The sequence below is a fragment of the Zootoca vivipara genome, chromosome 14 (genome assembly GCF_963506605.1).
Source record: "Zootoca vivipara chromosome 14, rZooViv1.1, whole genome shotgun sequence".
Lineage (NCBI taxonomy): Eukaryota > Metazoa > Chordata > Lepidosauria > Squamata > Lacertidae > Zootoca > Zootoca vivipara.
The window spans coordinates 6,088,419-6,110,723 of NC_083289.1; the positions used below are offsets into that span (position 1 = coordinate 6,088,419).

General features: G+C 44.3%; 3 protein-coding genes across 6 annotated transcripts in view; 1 reads left to right on the forward strand and 2 right to left on the reverse strand.

Moving 5' to 3' along the window:
- MYO1E (myosin IE) overlaps positions 1-3,598 on the forward strand; it is a 125,546-nt gene extending 121,948 nt beyond the window's left edge. Inside the window, exon 28 of the mRNA XM_035132347.2 lies at positions 682-3,598. Coding sequence (XP_034988238.1) covers positions 682-758 — 77 coding nt within the window. The 3' untranslated portion in view covers positions 759-3,598. The remainder of the gene's footprint in view (positions 1-681) is intronic.
- On the reverse strand, positions 3,592-10,583 carry CCNB2 (cyclin B2). The gene is made up of 7 exons (XM_035132348.2): positions 10,340-10,583; positions 8,397-8,552; positions 7,580-7,738; positions 6,111-6,347; positions 5,372-5,512; positions 4,833-4,943; positions 3,592-3,784 (listed from the first exon to the last, which is right to left on the reverse strand). The coding sequence occupies exons 1-7, from the start codon at positions 10,466-10,468 to the stop codon at positions 3,662-3,664; spliced, it is 1,056 nt and encodes a 351-aa protein (XP_034988239.1). The 5' UTR covers positions 10,469-10,583; the 3' UTR covers positions 3,592-3,661.
- A 6,681-nt stretch (positions 10,584-17,264) lies between these two features.
- The window catches only part of RNF111 (ring finger protein 111), a 54,029-nt gene continuing 48,988 nt past the window's right edge, over positions 17,265-22,305 (reverse strand). For 3 of the 4 annotated variants that reach the window (XM_035131180.2, XM_035131177.2, XM_035131179.2), the window contains 3 exons: positions 21,361-21,456; positions 19,860-19,987; positions 17,265-18,636 (listed from right to left, as the gene is read on the reverse strand). In XM_035131180.2, the coding sequence (XP_034987071.1) occupies positions 18,519-18,636; positions 19,860-19,987; positions 21,361-21,456 (342 nt within the window). In that variant the 3' untranslated portion in view covers positions 17,265-18,518. The remainder of the gene's footprint in view (positions 18,637-19,859; positions 19,988-21,360; positions 21,457-22,305) is intronic. The other variant, XM_035131178.2, reaches the window with a different exon arrangement.

Genomic DNA, 22,305 nt, shown 5'->3' on the forward strand with positions numbered 1-22,305 from the left:
CATCTGGAGGGCAGAGTTTGTGTGTGCCTGTTCTAAAAGGACCCTCCCCCCACCTCTGCTCCAGAGAAACATGTGGAAGCTTTTGCCTCTGCTTCTAGTTAAGCAGTTTGGTTAACCATCCAAACAGGGAAATGTGATTTAACCTTAACCATGGTTAGAAACAGACCTAGTATCCAGCCAGTTAATATTAAACTACAATCCTACCAGTATTTGGACTACATGGGAAATGATTTAACTAAAATCTAAAGCTTTCAAAAACTTGCTTGGCTCTGTGGGAGAAGGGAAGAGACCAGGAAGACTCATTTACATCCTCAGTGCAAGGGTGGCTAACCTTTGGCCCTCCAGATGTTGCTGAACTACAACTCCCATTATCCCTAACCATTGGCCATACTTGCTGCAGCTGGTGGGGATTACAGTTTAGCAACACCTGGAGGGCCAACGGTTCCCCACACCTGGCTTAGCAGTATATGCAAATATGGCCACTCTTTTACCATCTCCCAGTTTTATTTATCTGATAAGTTCATTCTCACAAAGGTAAATGGCAGCATTTTGCTCCCACCCCTAGTTTTCTTTCAAACCAAGTCAATCTTGTTGTAGATGTTTCCACAGTGGCAAGTTTGGAGAAGGTTACGTTGGGACAACCCACAGATTTGCTTCTAACTCACTCCCTTTCTTTTCCAGATCCCTCAGGCTGGTGGACAGGCAGGTTAAGAGGGAAAAAAGGACTCTTCCCAAACAATTATGTGACCAAAGTATAATCCTGCAGCCCCCTCAAGAGGCCCTTGCGACCATAAAGGTGCTGTCAGTTGTGCTTTTCCAACTGCTGTGGTCTCCTTATAAAGCTACAGTTCTGTGCAGCATTGATAACAGGCAGCAGTCGTTCCATCAGTGAAACTGAAAGGCAAAAGATGGAAGACGGGAAAGTCCCCATGTTTACTCTCCAAAAAGCCAAAGCCGATGTGTCAGCTGCCCATGAAACCAAACCAAGGAATTATTTATTTTATTGAATGCTTTTTTCTCATGAAGGAAGAGCGTGTTTAAATTCCATTCTTTTTTTAAAAATGCCTCAAAATAGCAAGGTGCTCTGTGAGGACTTTGGAAGAGTTACATACACACTTTTTACAAGTGCCTTTAGTTGCTCTGGTGACTTTCTTCTAAATTATGTAACAAAATAATGGCATTATTATGCACATTTCCTCTGTTGATGACTTTGCGGAGGATCACAGTAATAAGTTATGCTGCTACCTGCCTTAGAATAGTAGGATTCTATTTCTTCTTGGACTCTTGTCATTCTCTTCCCCTGAAGCATGTATTTTAAAAGGCCTCACAGCAAGCTTGACCAGGTTTACTTGGGAGCTACAATGATTCTGCAAGGGCACTGCGACCAAAGAAAGGCAACCTTGTATGCTGTAAATGGTTTGCATTTATGTTGACTTGTTAATGTGGCTGGCCCATGTTGGTTTTTATTATTGATGCATCTGTGGGGGGGGGGGCTTCCCAAGGAAGCTTTGTGCATTTAATGAATAGAACTTAAGAAATATACATTTTAAAAATGAAATAACAGGCAAACCTGTATGAATGTACACAGCAGTAACCCACTGTACTTAATGATAAAGGTAGCTCAGTTAGCATTTTGGGGCTGGGTACTTCTACCTATGCACTATTCTTTAAGGATAAAGTCAGTGTTACAAAAGCTTGATTAAGCCCAGCTGCCTTTCCCATCAGCCACAAAAGCTGTTGCTTACCCAATGCATGTTAATTTATCCATTCTCTTCTCAACCATCATCAATAAAAACATAGGAACTACCGCAGCAGTGTGGGGGCTTTTATCGCAAGTGGGAATTATGCTCTTGTTAGTGAAAAGTACTGATTAACAGTACACATTGCAGCTGAAGCATAAAAAGTGTTCCGAGAAAGAGACCGCAGCCTAGTGGCAGAGTGTCTGCTTTTGCACACAGGGGGACCAAGCCACATTCAATCCCTGGAGGTCTCATCAAGGTGGTCAGTAGGATGTGGCAGGTTCCACTTGCTCTGCATCTTATGGCTGCTGGCCCATTCTCCGTGGCCAGGAGCCTGCCAGACTCTGCACCAACCTTGCCTTGTCCTGAGGGGCCTGCAGATGGGGCCAGCTCCAGCCAACCTTCTCTTTGTACAGCATTAGGGCTTTCCACCATGACAGATGCCTTGAGAATAAAAACATTCATGCTGCTTTCATGCATATTTAGCTGCTTCTGCTCCAGAACAAATCTAAGCAACACCAGGAAGTTCTGTGCCATAGGAGCTCTGCTCTGTCAAATGTAGAAGAAAAATGGAGCTCAGAAGCACGTAATCTCAAATCTAGCTGCATCAAAGCACTGGAGCAGGAAGACAGAAGTGTTTTCAAGTGGCTTCCAGAAACGCTAAACTTTTAAAGGTAGCTGCTACCACCAGAAGTTCAACACACTCTGCCACAATACAAGATTTAAATGCTACAGTCAGAAATGCTAAGGATGGTACCAACAAGCTTACAGAGAAAGAACAGCAGCAGCCCCCCCCCTGTCTATCCCCTTCCCACAGCACCCTACAATCAAGGCTCAGGCTGTATTTACACACCAAGGGCAAGAGGACTAGGAGTGATTGGGCACCTCCTTGTTGTTCATGAGGCTTTGTTAAACTCTAATTGTCCCATTTTACCTAAACCTGCACACACATGGAACAATCCCCCCCAAACTAGGATTTCAGGCCATGGGTTTGACAACATTGAAAACGATGGCTTAACCAGCCTCCGGCCTTAGCAGTAAGGCTGCTTAAACTTATTAGTAAATGGTAGAGTAAAGCTAAGGCTTTGCCCAGAGCTTCTCATTTTCAAGAAGCAAAATATTTCAAATACTATCCTTTAGTAAGGTACAGTGGAATTCTTACTGATGCACAAACACAAAACCAGCAGTAACTTACAGGTATTTTAACACCATCGGTTTCAGATCTCCTGACCTAAACTGTATAGAAGGCAAATTGTAACAAGGTGTGAAAGTGGAATGAAAAGCATAATTGCTTGTCATTTATTCCAGATGTTTAATTTTGGTTACAAAAAATGTTGAAAATGACCAAAAGCATTTTCTCTTGGCCTGTGAATGCCACTCTGGCTCAGTGCATCATTTTCATTTCCGGGGGTGGGTGGGAGAGAGGGCGGCAGCAGAAGCTGCTTCAACCTGAAGTCTTAGTCAGTGTCTGGCCAAGAACAGCAAGTCATTGTTGGCCAAGAAAACACACGGCAGTGAGGGGAGTGGGGACCACTTCTGGCTCCTGTGCATAAGGAGATGTGCAACATTTTCAAGGCACTGAAATGCTGTGGAGCAGAAACAAGAAAGGAAGCTGCCTCCTGGCCTTCTCTGGCTTTCACTTACCCTGGTAAGCCCAAGCAGCACAGTGAGAAGGCCAGCTAGAAAGAATGAATGGACTTGCAAGACTGCCAAACTAGCAAAGTGCTGCTCTACCTTGGGAATACCATTAAGACTCCTGCATTTTGTTTTTGTAAAAGGACATTTTTTTACAATATCTTTATTATGTACAAGAACATGGAATATTAGTTTAAGAGAAACTGTAAGCATCCACCTTAAAAAGACCTCCAGAAGGCCACATCCAAAAAAGGCATATTTTCTTCAATGTAATGATTGGGCAGTGCTCACATCAGCTGCCTGGCTTCACCCAGCAAAGGCGCTGCAAAGTCTTTAATGGTGCTGGAGTTCAGCTGAGGGATAGTGCTGATCCTCAGGAATTTGCTGCTAGAATATTTGTTCTTGACAGCCTGTCAGAGGTGTGAGGCGGGAGAAGGTTAGGTTGCAGAGAATATGTTTACCTTGCTGCAGGAATTAAGCTGTTGGTTTTGTTCCTGAGAAAGTCATCACTTACACTTGACTACTTATAGGTGAATGTCAAATTCTCTCAACATCTATTGCTTTTACTTTTATTTTTGATGGCAAAGAAACCAATATCTCCCAGCTCCCTGCTGCTCTGCTTTCTTTGGCCTAAGGGGCTTCCAGCATTCCAAAACAGAGCACCCAGGAAGGCAGCCTTTGCAAACATGGTGCGCTCCAGGTGTGGTGGCTTGGGCTCAATGGAGCTTTAGCCTAAAACACCTGGAGGCCAACAGCTTGGTGTAGTAAGATATTGATGCAAGTGTTCCTTGCTTGTGTTATAAAGAGGCAATCAGAAAAGAGCAGTAACATTCAGACTATACAGGCTCGAGTGTCAGATGTTTCAAGCTAAAAGGGGCTTCCAGCAAAGGAAGCACACCAATACCCAGGAGTAGGGGGGGTTGTGTAATTTTTTGCCCTTGTTTTCTGTATTCCTCTCATGAGCATGCAGAACAGTCAGCATGCTCACCAGAAGCAAGTGGACAAAGTGAACTCCTCACTTCCCCCTTTGGGGTAAGGAGCACAATGCAATGCTAGAGCAACTGGTTTAGTACCAGGTTCAAACCATAACAGCTTTTCCAGAGGGCTGCTGCCAGTCAGTGTATACAATAATGAACTAGGTAGGCTCATTGGGTCCAAATATATAAAGCAGCTCTTTATGTTCCTGGAACTTCAGCTGTCCCCCCCATGATCACAGTTGGTGGGGTGGCAGCATTGGTAGAGGGGTTCTAACCCCCAATATTAAAGGCAAATAAAGCCAGGACCCAAATCTCAAAGTGTCTGGATTTGCCTTATTTTAAGAGAGTGGCAGTTTGCATTCTAAGCAATGTTCTCTTTCCTGGAGTGAACACACCCACCCATTCCCCACAGTAGTTGCTTGTAACAGGAACATTAAGCCTACTAGCAGCCAAGGCTGAGGAAATAGGAGCAGATACTTACAAGGTGTTTTGTTAGATTCCTGTTGACTCTGACAACATTCTTGGCCATGTGCTCCATAACAGGGGTAAGACTCTCCTCTTCATATCCAGTATAATAGCACAGCTTGGGGTTCTACAAGGGAGAGGTGGCGGCGGTGGCTATCAGAGCCTGTCCCAAGAGCACTGTAAACCCCCACCTGCCAGGGCCACCTGTAGCAGCTAGGCAGGGCCCAGCATATCCTTTTGAGCTGTCAGTGGACCTCACAAGCAGACTTGCTCAAACATTCATGAGTCAGTAACATGTCTGTAGGTTTGCAGGACTGCTTTAAAGGCATCTTAGAGCAAATCAGTTTCAGACTTTAGGTTATGATGCCGGTAGGGCCTGAAAGCACCTGTGGCCAGCACCTTGTTCATGCTAAGAAGGTCCAGGTCAGTGCCTGGAGGCCAGGAATGCCAGGTATCATCTTCACAGACTGTTCCAGGGGCCTCTAGTCCAGTTACTTGGGGGGAGGATGTGGACTCTGCCCCCTTCCATACTGCTTTCACTCAACCAGGACTCACCCACTGGCCTTCTGAGAAGACCTTCCGAGACAGGCAAGCTGCTGCAGCTGCAACCACTGAAGGATTATAATGCACCATATTGTAGTCCAAAAGGGTCAGCTCCATCAGGTACTTTGCTAGCACGTACGATTCAGCAGATGCCTGGCAAAACAAGAGCACTTGCATGAATGCAGCCTGCCTCTAGTTTCAATGCCTACCCAGAGAAGCTCATGTATCTCAATCTTTGATTTTACTGGAACTTAAACAAAAAATGGCTTCCATGGGACTAGAGGGCTTGCACAAATTACTGAATATTCCTGTGTACAAGACTACTTTTTAATCCAGGAAAATCTTCTCAAAAGTCGGGGGTTGTCTTATACGCCGGGTCGTATTTCTTATACGGTGAGTATATCCTAAACTCTGTATTTTAACTGGAAAAGTTGGGGGTCGTCTTATACGCCCAGTCGTCTTATACACCGGAATATACGGTAGTGTGTTCACCTCTGGAATCTACACACAGCACTAGGAGACTGTTTGGCTTGCACATGCCCCCTCCCCTCATTACCAGATACTGAATGTAATGCCCAAATCAAGTGATGCCATAGTTGGGTCCTAAACCTCCTTCCCACTCACTCCAACACACAGGTGTTGTATGGACACTCCTTTCAGAAGAGGCTGGTAAGCACCCCTACCCCCTCAACCATACTCAACATCCTATTACCAGGCTACCCAAGCTCAAGGTACTGGCAGATGGACCTACATTGGAAACTTTGGCTATTCGCCTCAGGAAGTGGATTGGTAGCGGTCTTCCTAAGGCAAAGTTAAGCTCCTTAAGGGTCTTCTGCTCCATTGCCCGGATCTGAATTGGTGTGTATGCTCGGTCAGTCATGTAGACAAAATCCAAAATACTTGGTGGATAGATCTCTTCATATTTTGCAGCCAGAAGCATCGCAGTAACACCGACCAACTGGAGTTCCTTGCGGGAGACAGGCTGAGCCTAGTTTGACACACACAAAACTGGTTGTATTACACAAATGTTGAGACACAAATGTTGAGATATAGAGACACTGCCTTGCTCCTCACTTCTGCACAGGAACAGCTCTCAGGAACTGACAAAGAGGTTACTTAATAGGACCTTCCTTATAGTTCTCAGATGCGGGTGGCGCTGTGGTCTAAACCACAGAGCCTAGGAGCTTGCCGATCAGCAGGTTGGTGGTTCGAATCCCCACGATGGGGTGAGCTCCCATTGTTCAGTCCCTGTTCCTGCCCACCTAGCAGTTCGAAAGCACGTCAAGTGGAAGTAGATAAATAGGTACCGCTCCGGCGATAAGCTAAACAGCGTTTCTGTGCGCTGCTCTGGTTTGCCAGAAGCGGCTTAGTCATACTGGCCACATGACCCGGAAGCTGTCTGCGGACAAACGCCGGCTCCCTCGGCCTATAGAGCAAGATGAGCGCCGCAACGCCAGAGTCGTCCGCAACTGGACCTAATGGTCAGGGGTACCTTTACCTTTACCGTTCTCAATAGTTTGGGTTTCAAGTGTGATGGTGTTTTGGAATCAAGATAGACAGAAGCCCCCCTGCCCTCTGCAAAATCAGCTGCACCATGGTCTCAAGAGGGCCATGTTCTGCTACCTACAGCTTCCCAGAGATACAGCTCCTAGGGGCAGTTTGGAGAAACGAACACCTCACGTTTTAAAATGGGGGTGGTCCCAGAGTATGTCCACCACCTAGTTGAAGCTAAGTTGGTTTGAGTCTGATCAATGCCTAGAGGGTCATCATGCACACACATTACACTTTGGGTTTCATGTGTGTGGGGGGGGGGGCGCGGATATAAGCATAAGGAAACCAAAGTTTGGCTAACTGGAATGTAGTGAGTGCCAACAACAAATTCCCAGTATACCTTAATTCAAAGCATGGGAAGAACCCAGTCACTGCTTTTACATCCCAGTGCGAGAGATTAAGCCCATGCTTAAACCTCCCTAGTTGACAGGTCCACTGTTTCAATATAAATCTCCCATCCCCAGTGTGATTATGCCTTCCGTGCTCTGATAGTTGTGGTCCAAAACATCTGGAAAACTCTACTCCAGAGCTCAGTCTATGCAACTAGGAACCCCACATCCATCCAACAAGCCCCCCACCCAGCAAAAGCAGCATCTCAGAGCTCAAAACAGGGTTTCATGCACAGCTCCACCGTTCAAGCTTCATATGTGCTATAAACGCCAAGCTTACTTGCAAGAAGCGATCTATGATGGCCACACACATGTAGAGAGTGTCCTGCATAAGTTGGAACCTTGCATGGAGCTGGATCAGCCAGTCAACAAGAATAGCCCGCATCCGACCATTGATCTCTGTGCCATCAAGGTAGAAGGGAAAGACACGCTGCTGGACCTGTTGGAGAGGGTCAACTAGTTCAGAGGCTTGTCCCATGTTTAGATAATTGGCAAGTGGGGTGCAGCCAGAAGGGAATCAGACCTAAAATGCATTTGTCAGGGTCCAAGCCCCAAAGACTCTGGGGGTATGCCTACTTAGTTGTTAGCAGCTCCAAGTAGGTGTGTTGTTCTAGGAAGAACTCATGATGCAGTAGATTCATTAGTAAAAAATTACTAAGGCAAAAAAAGCTTGACAGTTCATTGCCAGATCCCTGGAATGACAATCTCTTTACAATCCAGTTGCAGCAAAATATAACAGTAAAAAACTTAAACGTACTATATACACTAAGCAAGTAAAAATCAATTCAAAAAGACAGAGTGAAGGAACAGCAGAGAGTGAAAGCAAGAATAACATGAGATCCTATTGGACTGCATTTATAGGCAGTTCAGGGGCAGTTTGACCTTGAAACACAACGAGCTCATTCCAGCTGCATGTCTGTCCCTTTGGAAATCTTCCAGACACTCTGGAAAATGCTAGAACATTTCTGTTAGCTTCTACATGAGTTCTGTACCTCAGAAACGCCATCATAGCTGACAGGATTCCCCATCCAACAGCAGTGGCCCAAACACCACACACCAAGTGGGTAGGAGGAGGTTTCGCTGCCAGGCATAAATACCTCCAGTTGCCTCAGGTACTGGTAGATATCCTTCACGTAGTCACTGCACATCTGGGGGTCCTCCCTGTCACCAGCATCAATATCTTCTATATTGCCCCGCAGCATCTCAGAAAAGGCTTGGCACAATTCCACTTCCATAGAGAATGAATTGGGATCCTAGTTTAAGAAGCAACCCCACACACCCCAGTTGAAATTATTTTTAACTGGTACTTTGTATGATTTTCTTGGTATTTCACCCTGACCTTTTTTGTATTAATAACCACCTGATGACCATTTGGTAGAAAGGCAGGATGCAAGTTTAATAAATAACATCTAAGAAAATGAGATCGCAGAAGTGAAGCCACAACACCAAATGGGAGATTTTGGAGGCCCACCAATGCTCTTGTAATAAGCTACATAAAAAGAGGATGGGAGAGTTCTGATCACTTCCTGCTCATGGTCCCTTGCACGCTTGCACTCGCTTACCGTTTGCCAAGCATCTGACCTTTGCTTTCTTCCAAATAATAATCTGGCAAGTTGGGTTATACTTGCTCAAGGGCACACAGGTCAACATCAAGTCTCAAGAGGAGTCTGAACCCGCATGTCTTTCACCAAATGAGGATAGAAAAACTTGCATATCATTTGCAACAGCCACATTCCAAGAGAAGTGATATTACTTGAATCTCACATAGGAAGAACAAGCCTCCCCCATGCCATCTTCATCCCCTGTCTTGCAAAGCAACTGAAGATAGCAACTGGTTCCATTCGCCTGGTGCACCAGGCACCTGCCTGAAAAAGTCGAAAAAGAAAACTGGGACCAAGCAGATTCCAGCAGCACCAGTAGAGCCTGCTAGACCTCTCCCACTTTGGTGCAGACATGCTTGTCAAAAATAGGAATTAATTGGGTTGGGAGAGCCAAGTTAGATAAACTGTAGCAGCACAGTTGGCCATGAGAACATGGGAAAATGGGTATCAAACACTGTATTTGTTGTACTGAAGACAATTAATGAATGTTCACAGACCTCTTTACTAAACACCTGTAAACTACACTGCTACTTGTGGAGGTGGGAAGCAGAAAAGGGGAGAACATTTAGAGAGGTAGCCAGTGCTGTGGTGGAAAGAGTTAGGAAGAGAATTTGGGGGGGGGGGCTTCTAAAAATCCCCAGGCAGCACAAGTCACTCCCCACTAGACAAAAAAAAATAAAAGCAGTATGCCACCAATATGTGGTCTTCGCCGCGGGATCACATCCAACCAGTGCTATATCAGCTGCACTGGCCCCCAGTGGAGTACGGGGTCAGGTTTAAGCTGCTGGTTCTAACCTTTAAAGCCCTATACGACCTGGGACCCTCATACCTATGAGACCGCCTCTCCTGGTATGCCCCGCGGAGGACCTTATGGTCTGCAAACAACAACGACTTGGAAGTCCCAGGCCTCAAGGAGATTAGACTGGCCTCGACCAGAGCCAGGGCCCTGCGGGACTTGACATCTTTCTGCAGAGCCTGCAAGACGGAACTATTCCGCCAGGCCTTTGGTCGGGGCTCAGCCTGACCCCTCTCCTTTTACAAGACCCTGCCTCTCTAACTCTTCTCACCGGCTCATACAAATTGCTGAGCCTGGGGAGTACTTAAGGTTCCCAACCCGTATAGTTATAGTTAGTTTGCGGGTAGCCATCTGATCTTATTTTGATTTTAATCCAATTTTAAGCTGTATTTTAGTTGATTGTTGAATTTTATGTCTTAATGTATTATATATTTTGATGTTAGCAGCGAGAAGGGCAGGATATAAATAAAACTTATTATTACTGTATTATTATTAGGTTAATTAAAAGTTCTCACTTCCAAAAACCAACGATAAACTGCTAAGGCCTTCAGCTGCTACTTGGGAATTCTCTGCTTCCTGATGAGGGAAGGCAACAACAGAAATCAAGAGGCAACACCACCCACAGCTAAAGGGCTCAAGTTACCTTGAATCCTTTGGGTCTTTGGGTCACCACCCTGTTGCTGATTTCTTGCAGAGGCCACCGTGGACCATTCAGCAGGCTGCAGGTCTTGCCATGATCTACTATCATGTCTTTCTTCAGATGGTTTGGCATCTAGAAAGTGAGGACCAGGCATTACTTCTTCAAGGGGCTGTGCCCGCTCCCCAAACCCACTGATTAAGATTTAGCCACTATGTGGGCCAGCATACTAGATTCTAAAAAAGGCCCAGAACATTCTACAAGGTCATCCACACTCGAAACTCTGCAAACTAAATTATGTAGTCGTAGGCACTGCATGTCTTATTGCTTAAGCAACACTCCCAAAATACTGTGAAGATTTCTGCAAGTTCAGCCATGGAAAAGGTGGGACATCAGACAGGATGACAAATAAGCCCACAGTTTACATGTTGGTTAAACTCCAGGGGCCACACCTAAAGCCAAAATCACATATAGTCAAAACCCATTCAGTTCAATGGTGGGTGGGATTGCCAAAGTCATTTTTTTCACAGAACCCCACCCCCTTTCTACCCGTTTATATTATTACAGTATTTAAGTGTCACACACACAAAGCTGGAGTTAAATGTGTGTAAATTGTGGGATTACTGCACATGGATTTTGATTGTCATTTCCCACACACTTCCAAGCATATATGTGAGGCCTTAGAGTTTTGATGCCAATAGGAATGAATTCTGTACTATCTGGTACAGCTTATGTTTTATCCACCCCTTGAATGGAATAAGAGAATTGTACAGTTGGAAGGCATCCCCAAGGTCATTGAGAGTCCAACCCTGTCTAATGGAATCACAGAGAAGTCTGTGCTCCCACAGTGCCACAACAAGCCTACAGGACATTTCAGCAGTATCTCAAGAGCAGTACCTGCAGAGAGAAACTGGGATAAGAAAGGCTGGCGCTGCCATTACAGCATAATGACTGGACATAGAGACACAAAGCTGGTTAATAATAAATTCATTACAAAGATAACTGATGTGCAACACACACACACACACACACACACACACACACACACACACACACACCACTCTGTTCTGTCAGGGGGTTAGTGCAGTTTTGGTACCTGCTCCATGTCCAGAAGGGGCATCAATCCATCCCACCTGAGCTTGGAAAATATAGAAAATGTGCCACTAAGGGGGAAAAAACCTATGCCAACGCTAAGGCTGAGGTTCAAAGACGAACCAGAGAATTAAAGAACTCCTGGTGGATAAAAAAAAGCTCAAGAGATCCAGCACTTAGCCGGCACTCATGATGCACAGAATTTATTTAAAGCCACAAAGACCATCTATGGGCCAATAAATCATGGCATATGCCCCCTACGCTCAGCAGACAGTATCACACTTCTAAAAGATAAAGAAGCTATTGCACTGCGCTGGAAAGAACATTACCAACATCTTCTTAACCACAACTCCCCCGTAGCTGCTGACATCCTCTCACAAATCCCACAAAAACAAATTAAAGATGAGCTTGCAGTACCTCCAAATGAAAAACAACAAAGCCAGCAGATCTGATGGGATACCTGTCCAAGTCTTCAAAGTGGGCGGAATCGAACTTACACAACTTCACAAGCTCATCGAAAAAATCTAGGAGAGAAAGGAGATCCCAGTAGATTTTAGGGATGCCAAAATTATCACTCTCTTTAAAAAAAAGGCAATAGAACGGATTGCGGAAACTATCGAGGTATCTCTTTATTAGCTGCGGCCAACAAAATTATTGTAAGGATCTTAACAATATCCAAGGCTACCCTTTCTGAATCCCAAAATGTTTTTAGACCTTCTAGGGGAACAATGGACATGATTTTCACTGCTCGACAGCTTCAAGAAAAATGCAGAGAGCAAAACCAACCCCTGTATATGGCATTTATTGACACTGTAAATCATAATGCCCTGTGGAATTTGTGAACATCATTCGGCTCCTGCATGATAATATGACAGCAACAATCTCAGATAACAATGGCTCTCAAAGTGAACCATTCATAGTGGGATCAGGTATTAAACAGGGTTGTGTTATCGCCCCAACTCTATTCATTATTTTCATTGCTGTGATCCTACACTTGGTTGAATGGAAACTCCCCACCGGAGTAGAAATCATATATCAAACAGATGGAAAGCTCTTTAATCTCAGTAGGCTGAAAGCAAAGAGTGTAGTTACTGTAACTTCCATCTTAGGGCTTCAGTATGATGACGACAACGTAGTGTGTGCACACTCAGAGGATGACCTCCAAACCATCCTAAATATCTTCACAGAAGCTTATGAAAAGCTTGGCCTATCGCTCAACATCCAAAAAACCAAACTGCTGCACCAACAAGTACAAAATGGGACCCAGGTGGCGCTGTGGTTAAACCACTGAGCCTAGGGCTTGCTGATCAGAAGGTCGGCGGTTCGAATCCCTGTGACGGGGTGAGCTCCCGTTGCTTGGTCCCAGCTCCTGCCAACCTAGCAGTTCGAAAGCACGTCAAAATGCAATAGATAAATAGGAACCGCTACAGCGGGAAGGTAAACGGCGTTTCCATGTGCTGCTCTGGTTTGCCAGAAGCGGCTTAGTCATGCTGGCCACATGACCTGGAAGCTATACGCCGGCTCCCTCGGCCAATAATGCGAGATGAGCGCGCAACCCCAGAGTCGGTCACGACTGGACCTAATGGTCAGGGGTCCCTTTACCTTTACCTTTACAGCACCACAAATCCAACTCAGTGGTGTAACATTGGTGTTGATCACTTCTCCTACCTGGGCAGTTATCTTTCCACAAGGACTGAAATTGATGCCAAAATCCAACATTGCCTGAGCTCTGTGAGTGCAGCTTTCTCCCAATTGAAGTGCAGAGTGTATGAGAACCGGGGCATTTGCAAGGAAAACCAAAATGCTTGTTTACAAGGCTATTGTACTACCAACTTTACTGCACACTTGTAAAACATGGACCACTTAAAAATGCCATCTCCAACTCCTTGAAAGATTTCATCAGTGGTGTCTGAAAAATTGCACACTTCACTTGGGAAAACAGGCGAACTAATGCCAGTGTACTGGAAGAAGCAAAGATTCTTCAACATCAACTTCGTTGGACTAGTCATGTTGTTCAGATGCCTGGTAATTGCCTTCCAAAGCAGCTACTCTATTTCGAACTTAAAAATGGAAAGCATAATGCTACTGGTAGTCAACAAAAGAGCCTTAAAGCTGCTCTCAAGGCAAATCTTTAAAAATGCAGTACAGTGGAACCTCGGTTTATGAACACCTCGGTTTATGAATTTTCGGTTTATGGACGCTGCGGACCCATCTGGAACGGATTAATTCACTTTGCAATACTTTCAATGGGAAAATTCGCTTCAGTTTATGAACGCTTCAGTTTATGAACAGACTTCCGGAACCAATTACACCCATGCTTCGGGTTAAGTACGCTTTAGGTTGAGTACTCCGCGGACCCGTCTGGAACGGATTAATCCACTTTCCATTACTTTCAATGGGAAAGTTCGCTTCAGTTTATGAACGCTTCAGTTTAAGTACTCCGTGGACCGTCTGGAACAGATTAATCCACTTTCCATTACTTTCAATGGGAAAGTTCGCTTCAGTTTATGAACACTTCAGTTTATGAACAGACTTCCGGAACCAATTGTGTTGATAAACCGAGGTACCACTGTATAAGCATAAGGTGATTCCATGTTCATGGAAGACAATCTTACTTGGCTACTAGGGATCGTTGAAGAAGAAGGAGGGGTGGGGGAGAGAACAGTGGAAACCAAGTTTTACTCAGAGTAGACCCACTTAAATTTATGAGCATGACTAAGCTGGGTCGTCTAATTTTAATGTGTCTGTTTTGAGAAAGACTTTGCAGCAGAGCACCATATTCACCCCCTTGGAATCATTTATAACCTGCTAGATATCAACAGTCAGGGGTACCTTTAGCTTTTTTAGATATTACAGAAGGCCCCAGGGGTTTACAACGAAAATGCCACTAGCGGGCACAGAGAAAGTGGAGCCAGTCCCAGAGGGAAACTCAACCTTCTGTGAAAGTTTGTCAAAAGGAAATTTCTCTACACCCAACAACAACACGTGACCAGCGCCGGTCGGTCTTCAAGGGGCAGCGCGTTCCGCAGGCACAAAAACTACAGTCAGGCCAAGGGCGGCTTCTTGGCCCAGCAGGGGAAACAGCCAGGAGCGGCACTCTGCACAAGCGCCGGAACCACTCCCCGCTCCGGCCTTTAAAGCCAACGAAGCTTTTCCCCTAGACCCCAAACCTGGCCGTGGGGTGGCAAGAAGAAGCCCCGCCCCCCGCGGCAGGTCAATCTCGGACCACCCAAGCGACCCTTGGACCAAGATACGCGTCACGGCGCACCTCATGCACACGTGCAGTTGGAGCCGCGCACGAGTGGAGAACAAACCCAAGAAGAAGGAAAGCCGGTTCGCCACACGTTGCCACCGAGCCAGTGGCGGGGAGTTTCACGGGCCACGACTCAACAGACCCCTTCGTAGCTGCGTTGCCATGGCCAGGACAGCCGGCTCCTCGCACTTTTTCAAGGCCGCCGCCGCCGTCTCGCCCTTCTGAGGGGATCCTAGCGGCGTCGCCATTGGCTCTTCGCGTCGAGCCCGCCCCGCACAATTGGCTGCCACTCTCTTGCGCCCGCCCCTTATTGTGTTGCCAAGGCGACTGCGGCCTTCAGCTGCGGGCTCCGACGCCCGAGAAGGGAGAAAAGACATTCTCTCAGGGGCCGCTAAAAGCGCGCAAGGCGACATGGGAGTTGTAGTTCTGTCTGGGAAGAGGGGAGCATCTTTAGGGTTTTTTTGGAAGCCGTCGGATCAAAACCTGCCGTTTCCTTTGAGCGGAAAGTAAACAATGGCTGCTTACAAAGATCAATAAAGTCTTCAGCTTTCGAGACTCAAAGACAAAACACAAAAGAAACGGGGACTGAGAGGGAGGAGGGGGAAAGTAAACCTGGGCACTTGTTACAAAGTTCTTCTAACGATCAGGTGGAATGGAAACGGTTCAAAGGAGAGAAGCCCAAAGTTGCTGGTCTCTCATATGAGTTGATGGGAGAGGCCCTGAAACCCCATCCCAGACCCTTTACAGCAGGCATCCCGACTTCAGCCCTCCAGATGTTTTGGACTACAATTCCCATCTTCCCCGACCACTGGTCCTGTTAGCTAGGGATCATGGGAGTTGTAGGCCAAAACATCTGGAGGGCCGCAGTTTGGGGATGCCTGCTTTACAGTAACCTCATGCATAGTGGAATGACCCACAAGAATTGCCCTGCTGGGTTCCTCTGTTACTTGCTTGCAAATGATCCTTGGTCTGCCCCATGGTAGTGATATTTAAGAAAAATAGTTTTATGTGAGTGACCTGGTATTTGGACCATGAATAATTATTTTAGGGTGTGGTGTGGTCCTATGGATAAAATTGCTGTTACTTTTTACATTTTATTGGATTCTGTCCCTTAGCAAAAAAAACCAACCCAAGTTATGTGAATCTCTAGACCATGGGTAGGCAAACTAAGGCCCGGGGGCCGGATCTGACCCAACTGCCTTCTAACACCAGCCTGCGGACGGTCCGGGAATCAGTGTTTTTACATGAGTAGAATGTGTCCTTTTATTTAAAATGCATCTTTGGGTTATTTGTGGGGCATAGCAATTTGTTCATCCCCCCCCCCCCATATAGTCTGGCCCCCCACAAGGGTCTGAGGGACAGTGGACCGGCCCCCTGCTGAAAAAGTTTGCTGATCCCTGCTCTAGACCTTCCAAAAAGGAATTAGCCATGTCTATCATCTCTGATAGACAGTAAGAGCTGTTCGACAGTGGAATTTGCTGCCAAGAAGTGTGGTGGAGTCTCCTTCTTTGGAGGTCTTTAAGCAGAGGCTTAACAGCCATATGTCAAGAATGCTTTGATGGTGTTTCCTGCTTGGCAGGGGGTTGGACTGGATGGCCCTTGTGGTCTCTTCCAACTCTATGATTCTATGATTCTATCAAACAATGCAGGAATTGCATTCAGGTTTCAAAAAACACCCACACCAAAGCCCAAATGTGTTCTTAGCATCAGTCAAGAATCCATAATGCACACTCTCTCTGAATCCTAAATAGCTGTAGTGAATTTTGCTGGCCTTAGGAGTAAATCATCTCACCCAATTCAAAGAATCAATGATCACTGCTACATGAAATCACTTTTCGTTACATTGCATTGTGTTCCTTTTGTGATACTAGTATAGGTCTTGGGGGGGGGGATTAGCTACTGTATATGTTGCCAACTTCCTAACATGCTGTACTAGAAAAAATCAGTCCTCACTAGAACTTGATTAAGAAAGCACAGTATGCCCACAGTAATTAATAGCTTGAAGATATCTTGATTGAGGTATAATGAATGTGCACAATAACACTCATTCACCTCAATTGGAGAGTGATATTGAAACTATAACCATGATTGGGGGTGGGGTGGGGGAATGCTTTGGCTAGCATTAGTTCAGTGGCATTTTTTCTTTTCCTGTACTTCTCTATTCTGTTCCCCAGCAGTCGGCACAGACGTGTGAGTCTCCATTTTCAGAGGTAGCATGTCATGCACCATTGGTGGGTAGAAAGTGCTGTTCAAGGAAAATAAAATTCAAAACCCAGCCTTTGGGGCTAGTTTTATTCTAATTGGATTTGGGCTTCATTTTGCAGCCAACATCACTGTATATAATAAAGATTTATAAGCTGTGTCTTTATGGATGTTATTGGACTCCAACTCCCCTCCATCACGGCCGGTGGTCAGGCACAATGGGAGTTGAGTGTACCATCCTTAATTATGTCATTCATTCCTTGTACCTGGGGTGGCTGCCTGATCTTAGGGCAGTCAGTACAAAGCTAGCAACAGCATTAACAGTCTGATTTCTACCCCAAAAAATTAAGCAAATTGATCCTCAGAAACAACACAGGAGACAGGTGGATTCAGCTAACTTTATTAACTGTAAAACTAAATTTAAAAAAAAACCCAAACACCACCCAGTTCCCATGACAGGGCAAGGGACCTTCCAAAGTTCTATGAAGTCATGGATATTTGCCTTAGGAAGTTAAATTCAAAGTCTTGATTTAATCTTTGTGGCAGTTACCCCAAACCCCAACCCCAATTTTTGTATTTTTATTTTTTTACAAAACCAGCTTGTGCAGATCTTTAGATGAATTTAGCATTAAGACTGAGGAGCAAACAAACAAATAAAAACAGCCTGTCCTCCCCCCTGTTTTCCTGCAAACTTATTTTATTCAATCTGCATGTATCTACAACCCAGCTAGTTGAAATCAAATATTTAGTGTTCATTAGAGCTGTTTCACAGCAGCAAAATATTACGTTAGAGAAATTCAAATTGCTAGACATAAGAAAATGGTACATACAATCAGACAGCAGTCTAAATGTTTTTAATATTGACATTCAAATATATCTGCATTGTGCTGAAGGTTTAAGAACATGAACATGTGATCTGAAAAGGATGATCCAATAATTGGTTATGCCATTTGAAATAAAAGGATTTGAAGGTTATGTTCCCAGTTATTTATTACGGATGGTGCAACTTGGAACAAACAGCGGCCTGCAGAGCTCTCACAAGGCTCCCATTCACTTTCAGGAGGCTTGTACAGGAGAAGTGCTTGGCGTCTCTTTCCAACACAAGTATACAGCAGCTTTTCCCCCTAATTAAGGAATGTCTTAAAAACACAATAATATCCTTTTTGATCTTTATACATTTAGAACTAAAATACATGATTAAATTAAGGACTCTGAGGTTAGTATTGAGTGAAATCATACTCTGAATAAGCCTGACTCTATGTAAAAAAAAACCCAACCCAAAACCAAAAAACCACACAATTCTACTTTCTAAAGCAGATAATCTTGCCTGCAAGTTTGGAGAGGTCACTAAGCCCATAACATGTGCAAAGAAATGCAATACAAGGAACCATGCAAAATGTACAAGAAAATGTGTTAAGAGTAGGGGAAACTGTACGGTCTAAACAAACAAAAGAAAAGCTTTATAAATACACTGAACTGTAGGTTTAGCATTAGGTATACCATAGAGCAGACAAACAGCACTCTAGCAGGTTCAAATGCTTCCAACATCTGCACAGGTAAGTCATGCCATCTTTGGTTGACTGCAGTACCAGGAAGGATGAGCGTGAAGGAGAGCAAGAGGTTTTAGGCAAAAGGGTGTCAACTTTCGCTTGGCAGCTGAGCCTCAATGTCCACTCTGCAAATGGGGCACTTCTTGTTTGTGATCAACCACTGATCTACACACACTTGATGGAAGAGATGCATACATGGAAGGCGCCTATGAACAAGAAAAATGGAAGGAGAGAGGTCAGCATTTTGCAGCCAAGTATGGCTACCTGAAAAGATACATCATATAAAAGTCCTCCATTAAAAAAACACCCTACTTTATTTTATATTGCATTTTAACATACTGATTAGGAGATCTGACATTTCTTTCCAAAATGATGGGCCTTGTGGCATAGGGCACCTATATTTTGTAAAAGGATGGCATAGTTTCTGAGTCTCTACTCGGCCTTGCAAGCTTGTCTCTGCAACCATGAAAGTCAGAATTCCCCCCCCCCCCAAAAAAAGTTTGCAATTCCCTGGGTATTATATGGTGATCTGAGGATGTACTAAAAGCACATGGCCACAATAACACTAGCACCCTAAACAAACTAAATTAGATGGTTCAAGATGCTGAACTGAAATAGTACAGCAGAGCTTTGTCCTAATGTCTGTCAGTGCAGAAGAGTTCACACTGTCTACGGCAAGGAAAAAATGGCACTGACCAAAGGGGATATAGGGGGATTTTCTTTTTATCAATAGCAGAAGTATGCAGTCTTGAAGATGGTCAAAGGCATGGGTGAGCCGCCTTAACCCAAGTCAAACCACTGGTCCTTCTAGCTCAGTATTGCCTACACTGTCTGCCAGCAGCTATCCAGGGTTTCAGGCAGGGGTCTCTCCCAGCTTTCCAACTGGGACCTTTTGCAAGGCAGGTGCTCTACCACTGAGTTATGGCCTGTCCACATCATGTTTAAGAAGTGTTTAAACATTTATGATTCCAGGTGAAGCACTACAGCAAGGAAGAGCTTTTCAACAACACTCAATATGAAATTGGCTACATGAAACTCAGCCTTTTCTCAGTTTTTGGACTACTATAGTGTTAAATGTTATTTTTCTGTTTTTAAGTATGTTTTGATGTTATGTTCCTTCTTATTGAAACATTATAAATATTTCAGTTTTTTCACTTCAGGCCCTGTAAATGTCAAAAGGGAAATACACTACAGTCCTGTTAACTGATGACCTCTAAAAATCCTGTGAACAGTATTTTCTGATGACAGTTCATTATGGCACTTTCAATGTACTGATGACAACTAACTGGGACTGGAATAGACTGAATTTCCAAATGCATCTAGTAATCCTCAATTTTGAGAAATATAACATTTCTAAAAATGGTTTTTAGAATGCCAGGGATTTGGTCCTGGCTTGGGGTTTGGTTTGGTTTTTAGTTGCGGTATTTACCTGACATCTTCACCTTCCTCTAATATAGATAAACAAATGGTACATTTTTCCTCTGTATCTTCCTCAGTTCCTTCCTCCCCATCTTGTTTGCCGTGCAGTTTCCTCTGTGAGAACCAATCAGTTGTTACCTTATTAGCAGAGATGACATTATTGGCAAACTGAATAAGATCTGTTTTATGCACATTTATTAGTTCTGTTATGACTGCATTGGAAGTACACACATGAAGGTTTTAACAAAATGCAACAAGCAGGCTAAGCAACCCACCCATTTCTAGCCTCCCCACAATCATTTTAACAACATATTAAACTTCAGTGATTGGCATAGACATTTGCAACAACAAACTGGCATAGACATTTGCAACAACCTTAACAATTTAAAAAAGCTAAAGAATCTAAAATTAAAGGGAAACCAGTCCTGGACAACATTACATTAGGAAACTAAACCGATAGTGATGATGACATCTGGGGCTCCAATCCTAAAATATGCATTGGTGTACAGTGGTGCCTCGACTTACGAATTTAATCCGTTCCGAAGGCACCTTCGTAAGTCGAAAAACGCCATTGGAAACGCGATTTCCCATAGGAATGCATTGGAAACGGAAAAATTCGTAAGTCGAAGCAACCCTATCTAAAAATTCGTAAGTCGAAAAATCCCTATCTAAAACGGCTGCGGTTTTTTTCCGGATGCCGAAACATTAGTAAGCGCCGCGGCCATTACCCCCATTCGTAAGTCAAAAAATTCAGTTGTAGAGTCGTTCATAAGTCGAGGTACCACTGTATAATCCTGGAAAAATGGTGCAACAAGCTGGCACAAACTCATGTGATGCAATAGGTAGGCCTGATAATTGGGGTGAAAAGCTCAAATTTCTGGTCAGCTGATGTTGGTGACTTTAGGCAACTCTTATTCCCCAACTCAATTTCAGCACTATAATATAAACTAAAACTCCACTGATAGGATTGCTGAGATTGAAATTACTACAAATCACTTTTGCATGCTGCACAATCAGCAGACTTGTATTACATGCCTGTTTTTGTGGCTCTACCTTTTGGGTTATCAAATGTCCCTACAAATACAAAGAGCACATCAGGGGAAAGGAGAGGTTGGACTCTCCCAACATGCTAGTTTGTATGTGTTGACATTTGATGGAACTTGTGTCTCTCACCTATTTAATAACACTTCTGAAAAGAATGTAAGCCTCCAAAACTGTGGATTGAGTAAGAACTGCATTTTCAGCTCCTTAAGGAGAAGCATTCAGTAGCAGTCCTAGGCTAGGTACACTTACAAAACATGTCATTTGTCACTTTCTATAAAAGAGCCATCTAGTCACGATCTTTCTAGTCACGATCTTAAGAGTACATTCTTAAAAGGGGGTGTGTTCTATTTTCTATTATTTACAGATAGGTAAGTAAGAATTTGTGGAACTAATATTTGCAAGTTTAGTTGTCCAAAATGTATTCCCACCCCTCCACATGGCCCTAAAACAGCTCAAGACATGCTCACCTTTTTGTATTTGTGTGGATATGTGCACCTTTCAATTGTCCCTTGCGAAGCTCCACGATTCACATTTCCTAAACGTTCTTCCAGATGAATTAATTCCTGGAATCAAGGAGGAACCGAGAGAATTTAATATCTTGGTCCTCTCACTTTCTCGTTTATTCATTCTTCAAATGGCAAAACAGTTGTCTCAACTGCTTAATTTACATGCATGTTATTTGAAAAGTAGTATGTAAGCAGTATTCTATTTCTGATCTCCTCTAATACCACAGTGGTCCTGTCAATCATCAGCCCCTCATGCTGAGAATGGCTTACCTGCTCTGATGTCATAAAGAGGCTCAGCATGAGATGGCTTAGTGCTTAAGGGGGTTCTTGAGTCCCTACATGGATAGGGAACATCTGTAACTCTCCAGATGTTGTTGGACTCCAGCTCCTATCAGCCCCAGCCAGCATGGCCAATGGTCAGGTATGCTGGGAGTTGTAGTCCAGCAATATCTGTGGAGGGCACAGGTTCCCCATCATTGCCTTAAGACTCTGCAATCCAAGGTTGGCAAATAACCTTCATGAAACAGATCCTCTCAATCCCCTTGTCAGGGCTCCACAGGCTTTTGGAAGATACCTAGTTGGTTCAAATAATGTCAGCTCCGCTTGCTGGTGAGCAGTCAGCTTAACTCTTGTGCTTATGCACAGGATGGTTTGTTGCATGTTTAATAATGATGGTAGGATGACGATAAAATGCACTGAAAAGGCTGCACTTCCTGATTCTATGACAAGAAGGGCACCAAGGCTTTTGGCTGAAACACAGTAAATCAGTTTTTGTCCCCAAGAACACAACTTAAATTGAAAGCACTTCCTGAACATGTTTCCAATGTACTAGAACAGCCTTCCCCAACCTGGCACCCACAGGATGTTTTGGACTGCAACTCCTATCAGCCCCAGGAGTTATAGCCC